Below are 24,749 nucleotides of genomic sequence, written 5' to 3' on the forward strand. Positions count from 1 at the left end.
CATTCAAAAAGTGAAACTTGTATATTATATTCATTCATTACACACAGACTGATATATTTCAAATGTTTATTTCTTTTAATTTGATGATTATAACTGACAACTAATGAAAATCCCAAATTCAGTATCTCAGAAAATTAGAATATTACTTAAGACCAATACAAAGAAAGGATTTTTAGAAATCTTGGCCAACTGAAAAGTATGAACATGAAAAGTATGAGCATGTACAGCACTCAATACTTAGTTGGGGCTCCTTTTGCCTGAATTACTGCAGCAATGCGGCGTGGCATGGAGTCGATCAGTCTGTGGCACTGCTCAGGTGTTTATGGTTTGGGGTGCCATGTCATCTGCTGGTGTTGGTCCACTGTGTTTTCTGAGGTCCAAGGTCAACGCAGCCGTATACCAGGAAGTTTTAGAGCACTTCATGCTTCCTGCTGCTGACCAACTTTATGGAGATGCAGATTTCATTTTCCAACAGGACTTGGCACCTGCACACAGTGCCAAAGCTACCAGTACCTGGTTTAAGGACCATGGTATCCCTGTTCTTAATTGGCCAGCAAACTCGCCTGACCTTAACCCCATAGAAAATCTATGGGGTATTGTGAAGAGGAAGATGCGATATGCCAGACCCAACAATGCAGAAGAGCTAGGCCACTATCAGAGCAACCTGGGCTCTCATAACACCTGAGCAGTGCCACAGACTGATCGACTCCATGCCACGCCGCATTGCTGCAGTAATTCAGGCAAAAGGAGCCCCAACTAAGTATTGAGTGCTGTACATGCTCATACTTTTCATGTTCATACTTTTCAGTTGGCCAAGATTTCTAAAAATCCTTTCTTTGTATTGGTCTTAAGTAATATTCTAATTTTCTGAGATACTGAATTTGGGATTTTCATTAGTTGTCAGTTATAATCATCAAATTAAAAGAAATAAACATTTGAAATATATCAGTCTGTGTGTAATGAATGAATATAATATACAAGTTTCACTTTTTGAATGGAATTAGTGAAATAAATCAACTTTTTGATGATATTCTAATTATATGACCAGCACCTGTATATCATTATCTACAACTAGTTGAGTCAAGCAGTTAAGCATGTAACAGTGCATGCATAGCATGAGTCACTTAACCTTGTGGTATACGGCTGCGTTGACCTTGGACCTCAGAAAACACAGTGGACCAACACCAGCAGATGACATGGCACCCCAAACTTGACTTGTGGAAACTTTACACTGGACCTCAAGCAACGTGGATTCTGTGCCTCTCCTCTCTTCCTCCAGACTCTGGGACCCTGATTTCCAAAGGAAATGCAAAATTTACTTTCATCAGAGAACATAACTTTGGACCACTCAGCAGCAGTCCAGTCCTTTTTGTCTTTAGCCCAGGCGAGACGCTTCTGATGCTTCCTGCTGCTGACCAACTTTATGGAGATGCAGATTTCATTTTCCAACAGGACTTGGCACCTGCACACAGTGCCAAAGCTACCAGTACCTGGTTTAAGGACCATGGTATCCCTGTTCTTAATTGGCCAGCAAACTCGCCTGACCTTAACCCCATAGAAAATCTATGGGGTATTGTGAAGAGGAAGATGCGATATGCCAGACCCAACAATGCAGAAGAGCTGAAGGCCACTATCAGAGCAACCTGGCCTCTCATAACACCTGAGCAGTGCCACAGACTGATCGACTCCATGCCACGCCGCATTGCTGCAGTAATTCAGGCAAAAGGAGCCCCAACTAAGTATTGAGTGCTGTACATGCTCATACTTTTCATGTTCATACTTTTCAGTTGGCCAAGATTTCTAAAAATCCTTTCTTTGTATTGGTCTTAAGTAATATTCTAATTTTCTGAGATACTGAATTTGGGATTTTCATTAGTTGTCAGTTATAATCATCAAATTAAAAGAAATAAACATTTGAAATATATCAGTCTGTGTGTAATGAATGAATATAATATACAAGTTTCACTTTTTGAATGGAATTAGTGAAATAAATCAACTTTTTGATGATATTCTAATTATATGACCAGCACCTGTATATTTTCTATTATATTTTGATATTATTTTATATATATATATATATATATATATATTAGGGATGTAACAATATCAAAATCTCCTCGGAATAAAGCCCACGATGGACCCTGCCAAAGGTAACATCTATTATTTTTTCTAACATTTTCTATGTTAGGCCCGGAAGACCTATCGTTTCATACAGTCATGTGACCACAATAAGTTTGAGACAATTTTGCTATTGCAATAACACGATATCAATAATATTGTTACATCCCTAATATATATACAGTATGTATATTTTTTGCAACATACTGACTAAATACATACAATATGTTCCAGTTGATTAATTTTATTAAGAATGTTTCCTCCTGTTAATTTTGGTGCCTAATAATAAAATGTCACTAATAAAAAACATAAGAACTGTAGGAAGTGTCATTTGTTAAAACGATTCCACAAACTTTTACAGGGCTCTTTTTTTTATTTCACTAATCTAAGTCTATCCATCATTCAGGTAATTTGTCTATTTATCTGTCGAATCACCTCACAATTGCAGTCGATATCTTCCTGTTTTTCTCACCTGCCCCTGGGAGTAATCCTCGCGTAGTTTCAATCAGGCCCATCTGTGCAGTATGTGCTATGAAACGCAAACACACAGAGAGAAAGGTCGCTTGAAGGATCCAGCCTCCAATTCATGACCACACGTTCTTCTTAATTCCATCATATGCCAGGTGGAATGACTATAAATCACACAAACCCTGTTGGGATCCAAAGCACGCTTACCTGCCGTACGTATATCACATGCTAATGCCAACTCCAATCCGCCCCCCAGAGCAAAGCCGTCCACTGCTGCGATGGCTGGCATGGGCAGAGCAGCTGGCACAGAATGGGCACCACACACATGGAACATATGGGTCATAGATCACATTAATAGGCGAGACTTTTTGCATCTGGACTTGAAGCACTCCATCAAAATCTTTCAGTGCGAACACATCTAATATTATTATAAGGATATGTAAACACGGATTTTCTTGTGATTTGTAAAAAAATAAATTGCGCTTGTAGAGACCAAGCTAAAGAAATGTTAAGCATGATATTTGCATAATGTTGTACAAATTGGAGCATTTTGAGATACTTCTCAATATAATGTTGTAATTCATTATTCAGAATTCACAAAAGTACCAGAGGTGAAAGATCAATCTGCCAGTTCAGCCTGGCTCATGAATATTAATTCAATGCCATACTATAACAATGACCAGATGGCAAAGGCTTCTGCTGGGTCCTATAAATGCCATTATTGTCACCAGTTAATTTAAAAAAGGGAAATTAACTTCTAAAGCTTGATATGTCCCCAAGTACCACAACTGTGTTGGGATAATAGTCATTGTGTATTATTCGGAAAAAAAAATCATTATTGTAATGTCTCACCAATATCATTCATCAGCGATCGTAAGCTGTGCACAAAGTGTTCTGCCTCAAAGTTGCTCATCTGAGCTCTCTCCTTAAGATCTGCCCCTGTTGACACATGAAAATAGCTTTACAGTGTTTGCAAAGACAATTTAGGCCACATGCAAATATCTGTGTTAAAGCACTGTTAACTGTATGCACCACACTGATGCAACAGTTTTATACAGTAGATCAGAAGCATGCAGCTGTCAAATTCACCTAAAGGGGAAGTGTGCAACATGATGTCACCGAACTCAATTGCAAAAATTATGACTTTCAAACAGATTTCCAATGCTACACAAGGTACCGCCCCAATGGGGCTTTGCAATCTTGTAAGAGCCACAGAATTTACACTTCTGAGAAAATAACCAATGTGTAGTTTACTTCTGCATTCCTCACTACAGACAAAACTATTTTAGCCAGGGATTAAAAACTATATCGATAAAAGAAACCAAAAACTGAAAACAAACATTCTTTATTATTATTTCATAATTAAAATATTTAAAACCAACATAATTAAAACCAGGACCAGAATCCTTTTAAACTGTTCTCTTCTTGAAACATTATTTGTTGAACGGCAGTAATTAATTCGCCCGTTTTATTTCGGATAATTTTTATTAAATTAAAGCCCAAACACTGTTTTTACAATTTGTGTTCATCTTTCATACAAATAGCAATATGGACTTACATCACTCTTATGGAGAAAAAATCAAGTTTTTTGTTTGTAGTCAATCCACATACACTGCGTTCCAAATTATTATGCAAATGATATCTTTCTCTGGTTTTCCTAATTTGTCGATGCAAATGACAGTCAGTATAATTTTTAAGTAATCAACAGTTAGGGTACATTTGGAATTTTATTGAACAAACCTCCCACTGACAACAGTATTTATTTAAAAAATGAAAAACTCAAAATGCACTGTTCCAAATTATTAGGAGGATGGTGGCCACACCATGAGTTTCTCTCCTTTTATGCCCATAGCAGCCAATGACACAGAGGTATTCTTTGCAGCATGAGATGGTGCATTGTCATGCATGAAGATGATTTTGCTACGGAAGGCATGGTTCTTCTTTTTGTACCATGGAAGAAAGTGCTCAGTCAGAAACTCTACATACCTTGCAGAGTTCATTTTCACACCTTCAGGGACCCTAAAGGGGCCCACCAGCTGTCTCCCCATGATTCCAGCCCAAAACATGACTCCGCCACCTCCTTGCTGACGTCGCAGCCTTGTTGGGACATGGTGGCCATCCACCAACCATCCACTACTCCATCCATCTGGACCATCCAGGGTTGCACGGCACTCATCAGTAAACAAGACTGTTTGAAAATTAGTCTTCATGTATGTGTGGGCCCACTGCAACCGTTTCTGCTTGTGAGCATTGGTTAGGGGTGGCCGAATAGTAGGTTTATGCACAACTGCAAGCATCTGGAGGATCCTACACCTTGAGGTTTTCGGGACTCCCGAGGCACCAGCAGCTTCAAATACCTGTTTGCTGCTTTGCAATGGCATTTTTGCAGCTGCTCTCTTAATCCGATGAATTTGTCTGGAAGAAACCTTCCTCATTCTGCCTTTATCTGCACGAACCCTTCTGTGCTCTGAATCAGCCACAAATCTCTTCACAGTACGATGATCTCGCTTAAGTTTTCGTGAAATATCTAATGTTTTCATACCTTGTCCAAGACATTGCACTATTTGACGCTTTTCGGCAGCAGACAGATCCTTTTTCTTTCCCATATTGCTTGAAACCTGTGGCCTGCTTAATAATGTGGAACGTCCTTCTTAAGTAGTTTTCCTTTAATTGGGCTCACCTGGCAAACTACTTATCACAGGTGTCTGAGATTGATTTCAGTGATCCAAAGAGCACTGAGACACAATACCATCCATAAGTTTAATTGACCAATATAAAATTAAATGTTTACGACACTTAAATCCAATTTGCATAATAATTTGGAACGCAGTGTAATGTAACTGAATGTAAAGTTGTTCTAGACTAATGTAAAACCTTCAGCTCCTGAAATAAAACAGTAGGCAGTATACTGTGTACTTATTACTGTCCAGACTGCCTACTGATTTTTAAAAGGTATGCAAATCAATAGACATTCAACAGAAATATGTTACAGTCACAGTCACTTTTCAGTTACATAATCTCCTTGCCTTGCATTTCCATTTTTAAATTACTTTAATATAGTGTAAAAATGCCTTAAAATTTGATGTATTATAAAAATGCAGCTGAAATTATTTCAAGTCACACCGGAAATGGCAGTCAAGTTCACCGCATTGTGGGATACAATATTCCATGCTGTGCGTTTTGTATAATGCATACCTTGGGTTGGCATGTAGTACATGGATTACACAGAAAATGTGCACATTATTGGTGTACACAGACTACAAGTACTGCAGATATAGTTGTATGCTATTCCAATCATAGTGAGATTCTTTCACTGACCTGCACAAAACACTCCAGGGACCAAACTTCTGAATAGCACCACACGAACTGCTGTGTCATGATGTAATGATGAAACCAACTCTCTCATCTACACACAGAGACAGATAAACGCATATAGAGAGACAATAACAGAAACAGAAGACAGGACATTGAGTGTACAGAGAATTCTGGGACAATATTTTTTGTCTTTTTACTTTAATTTATTTAAAACCTGACACAGAATGATCAAATACAAACTTCTCACAAAACTCTTCTTGCAATGTGGTAACAGAGAATAAACAAATCAGTTTTTGCTGTTATGCTGCTAAAACTCCCCCTTTTATATAGAGCAGGAGTGCTATGCATTTTTATTGGCTCTGCTTACACTCACAACATACAAGCCATAAGAGTTTGATGTCAAATATAGATTCCATTGTTCCAGGGTTGTTCTGAGAAAGCATGTACGTAATACATAACAGCTGTGCATTCTGTGACATTGGTATTTAACGCTTTTCTAAAATTCCCCCTGACTAAAATACGTTGCACGTTGGCACGTAGCACGTTGGCTAGACATTCTGCTTCCTGCACATGTGAGTTTGATGCTGTAGGACAGGTGGTATCTGCACACACACGAGGTGGCCAACTCACCTGACCCACAAACACGCAGCCCAGTGAGTTCCGTGCCTTCTCACGACACATGAGCACTTCCACTATACCTAACCAGAGAAAAGAGGAAGACCATGATAAACAGACCGACAGAGAAAGAGAGGTTATAATACTATAAGAGCAAACTGAGCAGTGTCAGTAATCTCATTTATTATTTAACAATTGCTCTTGAACTGAAACTGTGGCATCTGTCATCTGTTCTGCAAAAAGGTTAAAATCTTCATGTGGACATCCTAACATCATACCTAAATATGTATGTTGAGCATCTAATTTTAATTCCCTCAATAAATAAATTATTCTAATATGACTGTGGGGATCTGCTCCCATACAGACACACAAGCACCACACCGATGGTGGGATCTCCATGGCTCGCCATCATTTTAATTCATCCCAAAGATGTTTAATGAGGTTCAAGGCTTTGTGCAGGCCAATTAAGTTCTTCCATAACAGTTTTTATTTAGAGTTTGTGTGTACAAGAGATGGGCAACAACAGTAATACATTCAGAGAAAAGGTTTCAGAGCTCATTTTTGAAGGTTGGAACCATCTATGTTTGAAAGCCAGTTAATCTACAGCACTGTTAGTTAGCTAGTTGTCAAAAACCCATGAATAAATGAATGAAAGAAAATCCCTAAATCCGAATTAATATCACTTTACTTTTACACTCTTGGCGCTAATAGTTTTTTTGCAGTGTTATTGACACTTGCAGAAGAAGCGCGTGCAATTGGGTGAGGGATGATGTAGTTCTTTTATGATTTGTTATATGCGCCTACCGTTGTCTTCCCCTTCAAGTCGATTCAAGCTGATTTCAGGCCGATCATCAGCCGGCCCAACAGAACACCATGAGCGGTTTTGATTAAACCTCAGAGGGAACAATCGCTTAATCTGCCCAGTAAACGCGCAGCACGTTCCCATGAAATCCACTCCGGGTTTAACAATTCTAGCAGTTCCCGTGACAACTCTTTGAAGTACATTCATCCTAAATAAGTTGCTTTCGTATGTTGTAACAATGATCTTGGAAGTTCAAAAACAAAATGAAACCGTTTAACCCGGAATCAAACCAGTTGCTGTCAATAATAACCCTTGTGGGAGAGTAATTATTATTTGCTAAACACCGTCTCTCACGCAGTGCACGTTTGTTCGTCTCTAGTTACAATGTATTACTTCCTCAAACTGATCTCGCGCTCATACAACACTCGTCACTATTCTCATACAGGGATTATATACTGCACTTTAACGTTATATTGCTGTAGTTGCAGGTATCGCTCTCCACACGTTAATGAATATTGATCAAACTTCTCTATTTAATACTTTGATAAATGCAACAGATTGTCTTCCCGAATGGGACGGACTTCTGACGTCCGCACCACGCCGGACCAATAAAATGCTTTGATATGCGCCGTGTACAGAGTAGAGGTTAAAGCTTTCTGGATGATGGCAACCATCAGCAGAGGGCGATAATGATATATAATGGTTAAATTCAGAACAGCAACCTCTGTTTACCTTTACCTCTGTTTACTGACAAAAGTGAAAGTACACTGTAATCGTGTATATTATAATTATAATGAAACACACTTAAATGACACAACTTCGATTCATTGATTAGAACAGTAGTCTCGAGTCTGACCTTGTGGGGATAGACTCCATTGAGAATAAAACAGCTTCTAAATGATGTTTATTTGAAAGTTCTAGAAATGCAGAAAGGTTTGTGTGAGGGGTAGTGTGAGGTTTAGGGGATCGAATATACAGTTTGTACAGTATAAAAAAGACATTGTGTCTATAGAAAGTCGTGATGGATTAAACACGTTTTGTACCGTATTTGTTTTTAATGGAATTTCAGTGATTATCAATTTTGGCACTGTGTTGGGTCTCAATTTTACATCCAATATAAAATCTGAATCCTGAAGCAAAAATGTTTGAAAACCACTTGTTTAGTTTGTCTCAGAAAGCAGGTGTATCTTTAGGGTCCTGTGAAAATATCTCACGGATGGTGAGTTCACGCTCACACAGTGGTTGTCCTCTGTGTCTTATGTATCTTGCTTTTCGTGCTTCAGACAGGGCCTGGGCAAAGTTTGGTAGGGTGTGAACTGCTCTTAAATGCCCATCAGGAGCTAACATTTCAGAGGGAAAATAATCATAAAATGATGGACATCTATTCCAATTTATCTCAGCTTCTATTTCATTATCTCTCTCTTTTAGTAGCATCCACTCCTTCTCTATGTCTTTTTCTCTGTTCCTCAACACTTCTCCAACCTTCATGCGCCCTTCCTTTTCTGTGTCTTTCTGCATCTCATGTTCTCCGTCCATCTCTTTTTCCTTGCTCTCTTCTCTTTTTGTGGTTGTAGTGCTTATAGAAGTGACAGGCTGTTGTGTAAGGTCGGGCAGGCAGAACGTTTCTGTGGAATGTTCTGCCCTTTTCTCCCCATTGCTGATAAACTCCTGAACACGAGCCTGCAGCGAAGATACTGGCTGGGGTTTCATTGACCTGGAGAGAATGAGATGAGATAGCGAGAAATAATACATTATTTAAAGTGCGAAAGACTTTAGTCAGCACCCATCAATGCAGGGTAGCTATGAATGTAATCACAGCCTCATAATCTGTAGTGACCCCTATGGCGACACCATAGCTCTGTTCCAAACCTCCATGTGAGCAGCCGAGACAGCGTTTTAAGGCATTATAGGTCCGCTTCCAACACAAAGACTGTTTTCAAAATGTACTTTTTAAGTTCAAAGAAATCTTGTCATGACTACATTTTAGGGCAGCTTTGCATGTATCCTTCAAAGATAAAACAATCCCAGAATGCATTGCTATGGCCACTGTGAAAAACTGAAGTGTTCAGAGAAACATCGACTATACATATTTGTGTAGTTGTATATATACATGTGTGTGTTTATAAAAACTGGTATGGTTAATCATATTAAACTGGTTTTTAAATGATTAGTTATTTAAAGCTGAAATCCGTAACTTTTTTGGTTATAAATGTTCGAAATTCCAATTTGCAATTATATAATAATGATTTATTTGAGCTGTCTGGCATGATTGGACAGAAAATGTCTGTTTGGTGTCATTTGACTTCAACACGTGTAAACACTTATTGACCCATTATGTGAATATACTGGAAGATATAATGCAATATATTAAATAATAATATAAATATAAAAATTACAAACAATAATTAAATTAATACATTTCCATACATTGGAAACAAGTGCTTATATTTGTCAATATATAAAAAGTGGCAGTTCGCATTAATCAATATATTGTAGTAATGTATTAAAAATGTATTATTCGATATATATCCAAATATATATTAGGATTGAATATATTGACAGTTAATTGTTTTATATATATTATATATTGCATAAAGAAAGATAGGTACTGTGTGTAAAGTAATCTCTAGTTTAAAAAAAATGACAAGAGGCAAAAGTTATGGATTACAGATGTAAACGGTTAATAATTAATGCAATATTGTGTTATTTATTTATTTTTTACTAGATACCCTTCGCTTCACCACACGATAACACTGCACATAACTGGAATCAGCTCACTAGGCTTTCGAAAAGAGCTATTGTCTTACACAACAGAGTATTGGTAATGTAACCACAGCTGACCTCAGAGCATTTTTAGATACAAACAGTGTGTCAAGATCTGCTTTCTTTATTACTGTCATCCATTGAAGAAGTTTTTAGATGTCCTTGCACTGCACAACAATGCATAGCTAACAAACAAACTACTACATATTTTAAAATGAACACTTCATTTGACAGGAACTGTAAATGTATGACACTTTAGCCTTTTTTTGTCACACCTATGGTCAGATGTTTTCATCAGCTGAGAAAGCTTTCATTCAAGCACATTGCCTTTATGACTCTGTGACAGCTAGTTTGCCATAAGTGCTGATTTGAGCTGGCCCCGTGCGGACCCAGTGCTGAGGTAAACAATACATCTTATAAACTTTTCACCTCAGCAGTTGCAAATGGCCAGAGAGAGACTGTAAATCTAATTTATGTTGGCAAGGGGTGGTGTTTTGTAAAAGAACATAAGCTTAGAATGTGTTTGTAAACTATAAAGAGAATATACTCTGAGGAATGTCTCAGTGCTTTTGTATCCATAAAATTGAAGTCAGTTGGGGGCAATGTCGTTTGGTTATCTTAAAAATATATTCTGTGTTCTGCAAAGGAAGGAAGTCATACAGGTTTGGAGTGACATGAGTAAATTATTAAATATTTTTTTAAATGATTACAAATTTTATTGTTGGGTGAACTATTCTTTTACTGGTTGGCTGTCCTAAGATGGTCTTCCACCCTGGACATGCTGATTTGGTTTCAGAGTGGTCAAACACCTGGTAAACCAGCTTGGCCAGGCTTGGAAAGCATCTAGATCAACTGAAGACCAACTCTTTGTTGGTGATTTAATTTTTCTTTTAGCACAGCCTAGTTAAGATTCATGAGATAAATCACAATGATGTAATGACATTACAAACAGCCACCACTTAAAAACTCTACCACCACTTGGGGAGGATGGAGGATGGAATCGCGAGGAACTTAAAAGCTGACAGCAGGAAATAAGAAACGAGGAAAATAAATAAAACATAAACAGACGAGATGGAGTGTCTCTGTCAGTGTGAGACAGGAGGAAAAGAGAGCAAGAAATCAGGAAATAAGGGGAAGTAAAGCAGGCACTGGTTGCTTGCCCACAGGCTGTTTGCTTAACAAGCATAAAGAGGAAATATCATCAGCCTTCCTTCGAGTACGCAGAGAGACACGAGGCTGCAGAAGATGTAACACGACGTACAAACAGTTCTCAAGTGTCTGAGAAAGAGCAAGATAAAAAACATTCAATTTTCACTTCACATTTATTTCTGGCTATTTAGCAAAAGCTGAAGCATCTACAGTTCACTTATTAAACGGACAGTTCCACTGTAGGAACCTGAGCTGTGTCTTGCTCAAGGGCAAAAGTAGGAGAGAGATTTCTCTGCCTCATTAACAGCCCAGATCCTTAACCATTAGACTATCACAACCTTTCTCTGTTTCCTTGGTTCACTGACTCTGGATCACATTTTCATTCTCAATGTCCTCTACTGCCTCACTCTCCTTTGCTTCATTCATTTATCTCTTTAAATGTGTTGATCGAAGCTGACAGCACTGAGAAAGGAAAAATCTGAGAGGTGGACAGTGGAACAAATGTATTAATAGATAAACGCATCAATGCAGGAGACAAAATAAATATTTTACAAGGTCGTTTGTATGTGTTGGCGGGTGAATAGATTTGTTTGTGTATATGTGTGATTATCCCATTATCAGATTCACTGGTGCGGTTAACTGAGGAAATCCCCGCCATCAGAGATGCCCATCACTGCACGCAGACTCTAATTTTAAACGCATTCATGCACGTACATACAGTAGCCTACTTATTCTGATATTTGAAACCAACAATCTGACAATATGTGTGGTTAGAGACCACAACCGTGAATTCGTAATAATCATACAGGATCGAAATGCACACTCACATACTCGCTCACACACACACGCACACACACGCACGCACGCACGCACGCACACACACACACACACACACACGCACACACGCACACACACACACGCACACACGCACACACACGCACACACACACGCACAGCACGCACGCACACACACACACACGCATGTCTGGTTTACTATCCCCGTGGGGACAGTCCATAGGCATAATGTTTTTTATACTGTACAAACTGTATATTCTATCCCTAACCCTACCCCTAAACCTAAAGATCATAGAAAACTTTTTGCATTTTTAGATTTAAAAAAATATTGTTCTGTATACAATTTATTAGCTTTTTTGCCCATGTGTTGGTGTGCGTTCAGGTTTAGGTCCCCACCGGGATATACGAATGCACGCACGCACGCACGCACGCACACACACGTACGTAATAAAGTTTCCTATTTTCTTCAAGTCTTTCATCGTTTTGAATAAATGACAGAGAAAGTTCTGGCATGAAACTCTAGATGGCGCAATCTGACATAATAACTTTTACCACATGGCACAGCTGATGTTGGCACAGCTGTTCTTTCTGTATCAGCAGCCAATGAGCTTGCTGCTCAACGTTTAAATCTTGGCTAGCGATTGTTGTAGCAGTGCAGCACGCTTCAGAAACTCTGCTCCTTCCCAGCTCCACCTGTATAGATCTGCTACAAGGTGATCGTGTATGCTCTACGGGGGTTATTCATATGTATATGTGCAGCAGCAGCAGCATTCCTTACATACACACAGCAGCATGTTGTGGATGTATTGGCAGTAGCAAGTCTCTGTACTTGCTCTGCCGCAGCAGTGTAGCAGATCTATTCCGTCAAGACCAAATGCATTTATGTACACTACCATGCTAAACCCTCTGAGAGTTGTCATGACAGAACTGTGAAAACAGTTTGAACACAGTTACAATCTTTTTTGAGGTTTCCAAGAGACTGGTGTGATTTCTCAGGACACCAGTGTCAGTGATTTCTATCAGGTATAGGAACATTGGAGTATTAAAAAAAATTACAGCAGATTTAGCTGTAAAGGAAAATTCCTCTTCTTGTTGCTATGTCATACACAGGACTTTCTAAACGGAACGTGGGTCTTGAATATGATATCAAACATTTATAGAATGAGTGGGCGTTGTCTAGCTTCCTTTTTAAGATATACCCTGAAGAAAGAGATTGTAATTGTCACAGATTTATTTTATTTATTCTGTTTAAAGTTGTGCTGTGTCAAAGATAGGGTGGAATTTAAATTCTCTCATTACACATTGAATTTTATACCATCCCCAGCTGTACGTCAAACTGGAGTACATGATATGGCTAAAGCTAGGATACAGGGGAAGACTACGATGGATTGTCATGTTATATAATAAAAAGATAGAGATTAATGTCATGCTGGCACATCAGACTTCTTTATATAAATTCTCTGACAAATTAAATAATACACATATACATACTGTATGTACTACACATATAAATTACACATTTCATTTTTAGATATATTCTTTTGAAGAATTATTCCTTTGTGATAAGATCCTGATCTCACCTGTGACTTTCAATCTCTCTGCCTGCCAGTGGGATTATGGGTAACAGTGTCCTTTTGTATGATGGAGCAGGTCGGCCAACATCATGGTTCGTGGTTTGTATGCCTAAACTGTGAAGTCCTCTTTTCCAGGGGTTACCTGATATATCAGATGCAATAATTCATTTAACGGTCCAACTTTTAACTGAAGATGTAATTCATTACACACCTGTTTTCATGGAGATGAGATCTCTATGTAGTCTCTGCTGTTCTCTGGTCAGTGAGTTGAGATGATAATGTTTGGCCTGGTCGAGTCTCTGTAGACCCTGAGCCAATCTGGCCTCTGTTCTCCTTTCTTCCCGTCTCTGAGCCTCTCCGGGCCATGCCAACCAGTCACCACGACGCATACCTGGTGATGAGTACCGGTATATAGAGTTAAGGGATAATTCTATTTGGACACATTTCGGTTGTTAATGGAACATGTCTATAGTTAGTATTATGAACTGTGGTTGTTAAATTGCTCAAATTAGGTCAGAAATTTTAAGTTTGCTTTGAGAAGGGTCATGCATCATGTATATTCTCATGGTTTGAATATATGCCCACACATAAATATTTAAACTTGAGCAGCAGATTCTCAATTCACAAAATCCATTTTTTTCTAGTATGTAAGTCTAAACATAAGCAAGTGTGTATTCAGCTCTGGGGATAACACACACACCTACACACTTCTGCACACTAAATATTCTGCCAATGGGCCCTTGGGGATGTCAAGTTTGACAATGTTACTCATTCCATTGCTATGCACAACCATATTCAGCGTATCCGCTCCACTTGCCAAAAGAATATGATTATTTAAATCACCTCATTCACTCGAATCCCCATTTGCTTCCCAACAACTGGGTCTTTTAAAGAGATTCTTCATTCTAAATGTGTAATCTCTTAATGGTCACTGTTCATGTTACACTACTCTCGCCAGGCTTGCAAGAAGCTTGTTTACTTTAGAATTAGCATGTTGCTAAGCTAACACATCATATTCTAATATGCACAGAAAATATTTTTTTTGTTGGGTGAAATACAGTTTTAATTTACAGAACTTTTTAAAAAGATTTTTCATTGTTAATAATAAATGAATCAATATACTCCATCTGAAATCTTTGCTAGATATATACAATTTGAAACAGCATTTGTGTCTAGAGCAAGACCATAATGGGTCATGATACCGCCTTCCTAGCAGCTCTATCTCTTGTTCTGGCCGACGGGGTCATGACAGCCCCACTTGTGTTTGTGTTGGAAGCACATGGCCAATTGATTGTGCCTTGTGCTCTCCTGTTAACATAACTTAACTTAACTTAAGTCGAGGGATTTTTGAGTTATGTTTTGTCTTATGTCCAATAAAATGTCTTTTTGTTGAGACCTGTCTGCACATGGGTTCTATTTCCTGTCAGTTTAATGACAATAATGCCTAAGAATACTGTCTAGGTCAGCTAACTTGCTTTTGGAACAAAGCTAAGAGACCTCTGAAGAGCTAACCACTTATATTTTAATGAAAGTTATATTTAATCATCACTTAAAGCAGGGATCCCATGTTCGGTCCTGGAGGGCCGGTGTCCCTATAATTAAACACACCTGAAGCAGCTATTCAAGATCTTACTAGGCACAGCAGAAACTTGCAGGCAGGTGTGTTGAGGTAGGTTGGAGCTAAACTCTGCAGACACCGGCCCTCCAGGAACAAGTTTAGACCCCTGACTTAAAGTATAATTAATTTAATTAATTATTTCAAAAATAACTTTTATTTTTAGTTGAATTAAAGATTGAATTAATTACATGCTGAATGTCACATAAAGGCTTACACAGTAGACAAGTAAACCATTAAAATTACAGAAAGTGGCTTTGCAGGTCAATCTGTTGTTTTATTTTCAAATAATTTAATATAAACCTATTACTGACCTATCGTCCAATTGAATTATCTGAAATATCTGGTCAATCAAATTAAAAGTATTTCAGCAGATTCTTGCCACTTTCGGTTTTGTAGAGTTTCTTAATTTACCATATGCTTTTAAGTTGAAAACCAGTGGCTACATAAAGACTAAAATGTATTTTTTTGTTGTTATTATAGTCCTCAATTAACAACCTGGCAACTTGTTTTGAGTGTGACAAAACAATTCATATTGTAGAACAAAACATATGAGTTGCTTTTATTGTTAAAACTGAATTAAAGCAATAGCTGAAATCTGTCATGGTTCTGCCCAATCTTGTCTTGCTTTTCTTGAGCTAGTGGCAGAACCATGACAGAACTTCTTGTTTTACGTGAAGAGAGAAGTTTTGGCCCACTTGGCCTTCCACATTCTCTTTCTCTCCGGTGTCGCATCTCTGTTCGCTATTTCGTCTCCTTAATTGCTCGTTATTGGTTTCATGCAGCACACCTGTTCCCTCTTGATTTCTCCCCTTATTTAATGCCCCTGTGTCCTCTGTCTTGTGCTGGATCATTGTTGTGTCGTGTTTGTGTCATGTGGGTGAGTTCCTGTCCTGTCCTGTCCTGTCCTGTCCTGTCCTGTCCTGTCCTGTCCTGTCCTGTCCTGAGTCTAGTTTATTGTGGTTAATGTCAAGTGTTGTTATCTTAGTTTAGTTAGTCCTTGTTCTTGTTTCCATGTTTTGTTATGTTCCCCATCGTGGGTTTTTGTTTTGTGACTATATTATTAAAGTCTTGTTTAACCCCTTACCTCCTGTCTGCACTTGGGTCCTCTGTCTCTCACCTCACCCACCTGAGAAACGTGACAAAATCATACTAAAGAATACAAAAATCAAACAAAATAGCAGTGCAAATTCTTAATGACTTTAGGTCAGAGGCGTATTAAGACCTCATGGTGCCCCTGGGCAACAGCCCCAGAGGTGCCCCCCCCCATCAACCCACACGCAAGAATCCACTCATTAAAAGATTTATATATTAAAAGATTTTATAAGAATGAAACTCAGCAATTTACAATATACTATTTTACAAGAATTATACATTAACATGACACTTTTGTAGAATATAACACAAAACAACTCTTTTCCATTAAGTATTTTTAACAATTAGGCCTACTGTAGTTAAGGGGCACCTGCTTTCTGTTGTAATGTTACATTTCAGGTTTTGATGTAGTTTAAAAAAATCACTAACATTTTTTTAACAGGTGTAAATGTTGTGTGTGCCACAAAATGGGGGTACAGGGACACACACACACACACACTATAGTTTGCATGTATGTATTCACATTAGGGGGACAATGGAACAATGTACAGATTTTCAGGACATTGGGACTTTAATTCACCAAAGTGGCATTCACCAGATTACAATGTATAGCAAGGTTATTCATAAAAATAACATGAAACGTTATTGTTACTATTTTAACTGCTATACAGCTATTCAAACGCTCTATTTAAGCACAGTATGTGAATATTCTTCTTACTAAACGATCACATAAGTACTAAGATAAAAGTGTACTCCACTAAAAAGGACACGTATGAATTGATTGCTATAGTGATGACACCGACCGTTCTTCACTTTCACTTTAAAACCCAGGTTTGGATCTTCAATAGTGGCCTTACTTCCACGTACTATTATTAGCATACATTATCGGCACTATAACATCTTATTTCTGACGCATGCCATGTATATATACCTTTATTAATCAGTGCTAATACCCGCATTTTTAGTCTTCGCTACAACAATGCGCTCTGCATCGTTCCCGCTTCCATCTGTTTGAAGATTAAAGTGTAGGCTACACGAAAGACGACTCGCCTCATAACAGTTACTTGTGATTGGCTGAATGTTAATTCACTCAAATCTATGTAACTAACCAGATAACATGGGCGGGAATTTTGGCGGAGGTGTGTCGAAAAAGTACGGAGGACAGAACCATTTTTATCTGAAAGTGGGGGTATTCCCGCACATGGTGCCACGCCCATTTAGCGCAGATGCGTGACTTAAGTCTTAAAAAACAAGTGCTTATGTACATTTATAAAAAATATATATTTTGTATTGCGGGTTTATTTGGTGCCCCTAAAGTCTTGGTGCCCCTGGGCACTTGCCCAATTGCCCATATGGTTAATCCGCCTCTGCTTTAGGTCACCTATGACATTTTTAAATAATAAATAAATAATCGTATACACAATAATTTAATACACACTCCTTCTTGTCAAATACTATTGACAGTCTGCAGAAATTAGTAATTACAAATGACATCATTCTTGAATGACTCAAACACTCAATAATCCCGGATTTTGACAAGGTCAGAACTCTTGTGAAAAACAAGAAAACAAGACTTTTTATCAAAAATCCCAAGAGAAGAGAAAGAGACGGTGTCCTCAGCAGGGTAAGAGATACAAGCTTTGATTAATTTCCCCCACACTGTCCATCAGTCAAAGGTGAGCATGCTGTAGTTGTCCTGTTTGGGTCTTAATGAATAATGGGCGTGAATAAAGTATGACAGCATCCCTGCTGATACAACTCTGTGTCATTGGGCCTTGTAATCTATTAAAAATGTTGGGTCTTTAATCATACATTGTTGGTCTTGATGTAGCTGTCATGGTTGGTGATACATATTAAAACCTAAGCCCTGTACATTTTTGTCATTAGACTGAATTTACACTGTTACGAAAATAAAAACACAGGCTCTCTGATCACATCTGACACATATTTTGGAAATAGGGACTTTCAATTGGAGTGCCAAATTCAATAGAAAAAGAATTTCCCCTGATGTTGACTGATTTGGATGAAATAGTTTGAAAAATGGTAGCCACATAGTGTATTAATTGAATAAAAATGTACTGCACCTGCTACTCTCTACTCTGTTTATTAGGTCTCTGTGTTAAAGGCATTTGTGCAATAGCTACATTAAAGATCAGGTGTCATGCTATGTCATGCATTCAGACTTTTTTACACGGTTAAACGTGCTAGCTTCTCATGCTTAACATCATGGTCAACTTGTTATAAAAACGAGTTGGATGTATGACGTAGAGAATTATACAAAACTTTCAGAAATATTTATTTTATTGGCCATTCTCCTGGAAAAGCTCGGCAAGGCGAAAGAAAGAGCCCGCCCATGAGCCAACCGACGAGCGAGACCTGCTTACCATCAAGGTTTTTGCGCTGCGTCAAGATGCGTCGTTACTCTTGCGATTGTGAAGTTTAGGTGTGTCTGTTTGTTCATGGCATTTCAGTGATGGATGTTATCTAAATAATAATATAATGCTGGATTTGGAGATCGTTTGAAACTGATAGATGGCGTGGTCCCAGTGCTAAAAGATGGCGGACATGAACTGCAAGAGTGATGGATGTTATAATTCAAACTAAGTCATACATCTGTTTGTTGGCAATCGCCATGTACGTGCATAATGTACAAAACACGAAAGGATGATGTGTTGCTTGCTAGTGCTGTAGTTCCATCCCACTCTCCCCACTAGTCCCACCTCTAGCAGCTCATGTTTTTCTGGAAATAATCGAACAGCTGTATCTCTCTTTTATAAATGAATAATTAATAAACTAAATACTCTTCGAAGATACTGTACAACATATGCAATACTACTGTATAGGCACTCAAGATAAATATGAGATTTGCAGAAACTGCCTGTGATACGTGATCTTTAAATTAAAGTTGCTATTTACAACCCGATTTATAAAAAATGTAAACCATAAAAATGACAAAAATGCTCAACAAAAGCTATTTTATGGAAGAGGAACTGTAAGGAGGTTGGGTTGAGGAACTGTGAGCTAACATACAGTAACTGCAGCAACTGAGCAATTAGACTCAGTTATTAATGAATACCAGGACAGGAGAATTGTTTTAAAGTCTTAATTAGTGATAATTTAGAAGTTGTAAAATAATTTTTATCTTTAACCAAATCATTCACCGGTCAAGTTCATCAGCACAAAGTCGTAATCAAAAAAATACTGTAGCTTTCCCCACGCGCATCAAGAGCTTTTACAACAGAGAGAGCTTTTCCAGTTAAAAATGCTTTCATGTAAACAACAGAGAAAATGGGCAAACATTGTGGAACAGTGTTTGGTGAAGAACTCTCATAATACATTTATTCCTCAACCTCAAATTCTTTACACATAACACAGTAAAAATTAGTGTAAGGTTTGAAGCATCACTGCTCATAATCACAAAAATCTATAAAATGAACTTACTGTATTGTATGATCAGTCCAGTGTGATATGAGTCCCAATGAATTAAGGATTCCCAAATATTCAGCCAAAATGTAATAAAGCAAATTGAATAAAAGAACAATTTTTTTCATTCACAACAAAATGCAACATGGAGGACCAGTATGTATGTAAAGGAAAAAACAACCAAAATGGAAATATAACACTATTTTTCTAAAATCTTCCAAAATAATTCAAGTAATATTTGCATGGATATATAGTTACTCCTCTTAGATTCACACGTCTTCCTCTTCATTTGTATTTCAAAGTCCACAGTTGGTTACTAAGGGTTACTAGGACTCTTGACAAAATAATGTGACCAGGGACACTGACGGGCTCTCCATGGATACCAGCATGCATTTATACTGGCAGTGTGTTGAAGAAAAGGCTAAAGTGGACTAGGGGAAAGATCAAAGAGAGTTTAAATTCTTGATAGCTTGTTCCATTATATAGGGTAGATCTAATTCAAAGCTCATTTGTTGGCAAATGTTTAAGGTTGGTATCTTTAAATCTTGAATGTTCTAAAAGTGTGTCTGACATTTAAAGGAACTGATAACCCCATAAGTGACATGTTGTCATAATTTACTACCCTCATTTGATATTCTCGCTGCCATGGAACAGAAAAAATGCCTGAGCAGTTTTTATCTGGACAATAAAAGTGCATGGGAACCAGGTGCTGCAAAGCTCTTAAATGGGAAAACTAATCTTTTGAGGAAAAAATATTTTGAGTAGACTGACATTAAAAGTTTGCATTGATGAGTATGCAGTTCAACTCTTTGTGTTTCTCATTGTCTAAGGCTTGTTGAAACACATATGCAACCTGATATAGTCAGGCTCTTGGGACATCAGAAAATAAAACAATTAATATTTGGATGCATTGACTGTGGAGCATTGACTCAGAGCATTGACTGTGGTGTGAAAATTGAAAATACTGACGTTTTTATTCACATTACCTTCTGGATGACCATTTCACCGTTAAAAACACCAGCCTTTTCCCACTGAGCCGAGTAAGTAAGCTCAGTCCACGACTCTCTTGTTCCAACATGAGTGCCTGAGGCTATTTTATAATAGGATCTGACCAATTTGGGTCAGTCTTCTGATGGCAAAACTCTGTTCCCACTGGGCATCACACGAAAGAGAAGCCCAAAGCTCGTTTATCAGAAAGCCAGACTGGATGTTTGTCATGCCAAGAACTGGATTAGTGGTAAAGGTAAGGCCAGAAACATACTTCACGCAAGTGCGCAACCAATTCTTTGGCCAAAACCCTTGTAAGACCATCAACACAGACCAACCTAACCAACATTTCAAGGCTTGGTGGCTCGCCTAGTTTAAGCTGTTATTCAGCAGGGAAGAATGAATGCTGTTGTTATATTAAACAATCCAACTTCTTTTCATATTTTGTTGTATTTGGGATAAAGTAATGGCAATGATGTTACTTGTATTACTTTCAGAGAGCACTTTACAGCACACACAAACAGAGAACCTCACCCACAAAAACAATTATATTTTTATCCAAATCAATACTTCCTTCGAGTGCGAGTGATGGCCCCATCAGTAGGATCTACGCCTTTTAATCTTCTGTTCTACATAGCTCCCTCAGTTCTCGTATTGATCTTAAAAACATGGAACAACAGGCCTGTTTTTAGCACAGGCCTGCAGCACAGGCCGAGATTCCTAACCCCATGTCTCTCTCTTTATCGTTCTCTTGGCTACCTCGAGAAGCTTTCATGTGCATGTGAGCACAGATTCAGGATCTCTGCCAGACGCCCTTGATGAACACATTATGCCAGTAGGTGGAAATGGGCTAAATAACCAAATAGACTTCAAAAGCTGGAATGATAGGATGGATTTTTCATGTTTGACTGAGTAAAGTCATTTTAGCAAAATTATGGTGTTTTTGCTATATTTTCTAGTAATAACATAATTGCAGAAATAATGACAAGCAAATTTCCCAAATACTCCCTCTTTCTGCCATAGTGTTTCCCCATCAGAGGAACTAACTTTGTATGAACATAGATAGAAGATCTACTGTATATGAAGAACTTTATTTCCAGTGTTGACATATACTCTTAAAACTAAAGGTGCTTAAAAGGTTCTTCACAGCAATGCCATATAAGAACCATTTTTGGTTCCACAAAGAACCATTCAGTCAAAGGTTCTTTAGAAAAAACATTTCTTTCTTACTTTTTTAAATCCGAAGAACCTTTTTTCGCCACAAAGAACCTTTTGTGAAACAGAAAGTTTCTTCAGATGTTAAAGGTTCTTTATTGAATCAAAATGTTCTTCTATGGCATCGAAGAACCCATTGAAGCACCTTTTTTTAAGAGTGTATGTCCTATTAAAACAAGTTTGGTTGGTTTTGTTTTTCCTAAATACATTAGGGTTTGGTCACATAACAGCTAATAGTCATAAAGTGCTAGATAACACATGTGGCATTAAAGCTACAAAACTCTGAATCCTGGTTTTATAGTATAAAACAAAGTAAGAAAGAAAATTGAAACACTTCCCCTTAGGTCCCACATTATGCAGTAAACTAATGTATTGAATCCAATAACTGCTGTCTAGCAGCTCACAGTAGGCTTTTACAAGTTTGTGACTCCTCTTTCATTAAGGAGAAATATTTTTTTAAATTATATACTTTTTCTTAATATTTAGCAAGCAGAATATGCAGGGATGAAATAGAGCAGGAGAGAGCGAAAGAGAGAGGTTTTTGCTGAATCAGCGCTTCCAGCAATAGAGAAGAGTGCATTAAAAAGTTCTACTGCACACCCACTTTGACACAATGCAGCAAAATAGAACACACATGCACTGCAGCACATTCAGTGCAGTGAGACTTCTTTCATTCCACGATGTGATATAAAAACATACCAGGATGTTTTCTTCTCTGCACCAGCCGAATCCAGTTGTTTTAAATCCGAACCCGTGAAAGTAAATGGACTAATCCAATCTAATAAAAGGTTGCTGGTGGTGATTTATCACACTGCACATGTGACACACTGTATAACACATCACATGTGTATGAAGTCTGCAACCATTAGTAAAAATACCTTTCCTTGGCTTTTAATTATTCATTTTTACTAATTTATTACATATTGTTTTACAAATCATATTATTTGCATAACAATGTTATGTGTAAAATTAAACAATAAAATAACATACATTTCATGTGTTTCTATATTCAGTATTCAGACTTGTTTTTGTATACATTTTTTATGTTTTTTTCTAATGTGTTGAAAATTTTGTCATCTGTTTTTGTTGGTAAAATGGCCAAATATATCTGTTAAGCCCAAACCCCTTTTCAACACAAGCCTAAAAATTAGATGTAATATATAACTCTTTATATAATATAAAATAGATTATAGACCACTTTGTAAGATTGGTCCAGAAGCACTTCTGATTTCGTTTTTTATATATATCTTACATTTAGAATTAAATCTTGAAGATATTCATTTTTTATTTGATTATACATTTATGTTGGTTGTATTTTGTTTAAATGTTTGTGTAGTGTTAATAAACTGAAACAGTTTATTAACACTACTTCTGGATCTTCTTAATCTTCTGGACCAGTGTTGTTTACGTTTTCTGAAGTGGTCTATACAGAATGACAGAGTAAGACTAGATATGCAAAAGTGGAAAATCATGTTTTTATTTAGATTTTAGGCATTCAGTTTAACTTCCTAAACAAACCCCTATAACCCCCTGCAAACTCAATCTAGGTTATCTGCTAACTTAATTTTTAGGCCTGAGGGTCAGTGTGTGTGCATGTGTGTGTGTGTGTGTTTATATTTAGAATATAATTGTTCTGTGATAATGAGATAAATCCCTCACCGTGCTGTGTATAAAACACACAAGCACACACAAAGAACAGAACAACACACAGACAATTATAACTACATAGCGGCTAATGCTGTGACTGTTTGTTCAAGATATGCATCTGTCAACAGTGACCTTGCTTCAATTACACAGTTAATGATTTGACACCAGAAAAGAATCATGGGTGCTGAATGACAGACGTGAGTGAAATGCATCAATGCAGCTGTACTGCAAGATTAAATGCATTCACTCAGCAAGTGCTTCTCTGCAACATGCAGTGCATTCAAGGTGTACAGTTAACCTGTTTGTGTGTTAACATACAACTATGCTGTGATGAACTGTAATATAGTACACTGGAATCTAACTCAAATATCAGCTTATGAAATCCTCAGTTGTGCGTTTATAAACTTTGAAGACAAGTTGCATCTGTACTTGTAGAGGTGTGACATGGCAAACTGTTATCATGCGTTAGCAAACCTCATTAAGTGAGGGATGCTACTGTTCGATCTCAGTGGAGTAGTTAAGCTTGGAAAGGACAGAGATTGAGGCAGGGAATTCTCGCTAAAGCCATCCAAATCAGGAAGAGGTGCCGACCTGCTGGAGAGAGATCTCAAACAAAGATCCTGACAGGACCCAGAGGATCTGCAGTTCTGTAATGAGCTTTATTCTCCTGGGAGGAACCTTCTCTATTAATGAACATGGCCTGCTATTAAAAGAGCAAGGAGATGACAGGAGGCGAGGTCAGACCGTGGTGTCTGTTGCCTGCTTTGGGGGGAATGTAGCCATTACAGTGGAGTTTTTTTTAAATGCATACTTAGAATTTTCTTTTGGATAAAAGATTTACCAAATGAATAAATGTTTGTTGTCTCCTGCTTTATTTGGCATTTTCCTCTATCCCAATAAACTGAGTTTTATAACCGTTTAAATCACATTTGGGGCATTATGCCAACCCAGTGTCTCATATTAATAACCTCTCTCAGTTCAGCTTGACATTCTAAGGATTTACTGGTTGTGCCCTCTGTTTGACTGAATGTGTGTGTGGGTGTGAATAGATCCAAAGCATTTTAGTTTTCCCAATTAAATGTCTTTGTGTGTGTGCATGAATGAATTTGGGATTGAAGACATCTCTGTTTGTGTGTGTATTGATGTGCAGGCAGGATTTGTGTGCTTGC

The 24,749-nt window shown here is 37.8% G+C and overlaps 2 protein-coding genes across 3 annotated transcripts in view; both read right to left on the reverse strand.

The window, feature by feature from the left end:
* echdc2 (enoyl CoA hydratase domain containing 2) overlaps positions 1-7,872 on the reverse strand; it is a 13,209-nt gene extending 5,337 nt beyond the window's left edge. The window contains exons 1-6 of the mRNA XM_057352837.1: positions 7,321-7,872; positions 6,532-6,599; positions 5,905-5,992; positions 3,439-3,525; positions 2,794-2,886; positions 2,591-2,647 (exon numbers count right to left, since the gene is read on the reverse strand). Of these exons, the coding sequence (XP_057208820.1) occupies positions 2,591-2,647; positions 2,794-2,886; positions 3,439-3,525; positions 5,905-5,992; positions 6,532-6,599; positions 7,321-7,525 (598 nt within the window). The 5' untranslated portion in view covers positions 7,526-7,872. The remainder of the gene's footprint in view (positions 1-2,590; positions 2,648-2,793; positions 2,887-3,438; positions 3,526-5,904; positions 5,993-6,531; positions 6,600-7,320) is intronic.
* Positions 7,873-8,226: 354 nt separating this feature from the next.
* LOC130565921 (uncharacterized) lies at positions 8,227-20,143 on the reverse strand. 2 transcript variants are annotated; one of them, XM_057353072.1, is made up of 5 exons: positions 19,750-20,142; positions 16,301-16,342; positions 13,810-13,989; positions 13,605-13,740; positions 8,227-9,032 (listed from the first exon to the last, which is right to left on the reverse strand). In XM_057353072.1, exons 3-5 carry the CDS (start codon positions 13,985-13,987, stop codon positions 8,489-8,491), a joined length of 858 nt encoding a protein of 285 aa, XP_057209055.1. In that variant the 5' UTR covers positions 13,988-13,989; positions 16,301-16,342; positions 19,750-20,142; the 3' UTR covers positions 8,227-8,488. The 2 variants fall into 2 exon arrangements, with proteins under 2 accessions (XP_057209055.1, XP_057209056.1); XM_057353073.1 differs by lacking the exon at positions 16,301-16,342 and having other exon boundaries at positions 19,750-20,143.
* Positions 20,144-24,749: the final 4,606 nt, after the last annotated feature.

This window comes from Triplophysa rosa, linkage group LG15 (assembly GCF_024868665.1).
Source record: "Triplophysa rosa linkage group LG15, Trosa_1v2, whole genome shotgun sequence".
NCBI lineage: Eukaryota > Metazoa > Chordata > Actinopteri > Cypriniformes > Nemacheilidae > Triplophysa > Triplophysa rosa.

Coding starts and splice junctions, on each gene's coding strand:
- LOC130565921 (XM_057353073.1), bottom strand. CDS start 13,987: ATGCGTCGTGGTGACTGGTTGGCATGGCCCGGAGAGGCTCAGAGACGG. Junction 13,741..13,809: donor TCTCATCTCCATGAAAACAG/GTGTGTAATGAA, acceptor CTGATATATCAG/GTAACCCCTGGAAAAGAGGA. Junction 9,033..13,604: donor AGAGAGATTGAAAGTCACAG/GTGAGATCAGGA, acceptor CATTCTCTCCAG/GTCAATGAAACCCCAGCCAG.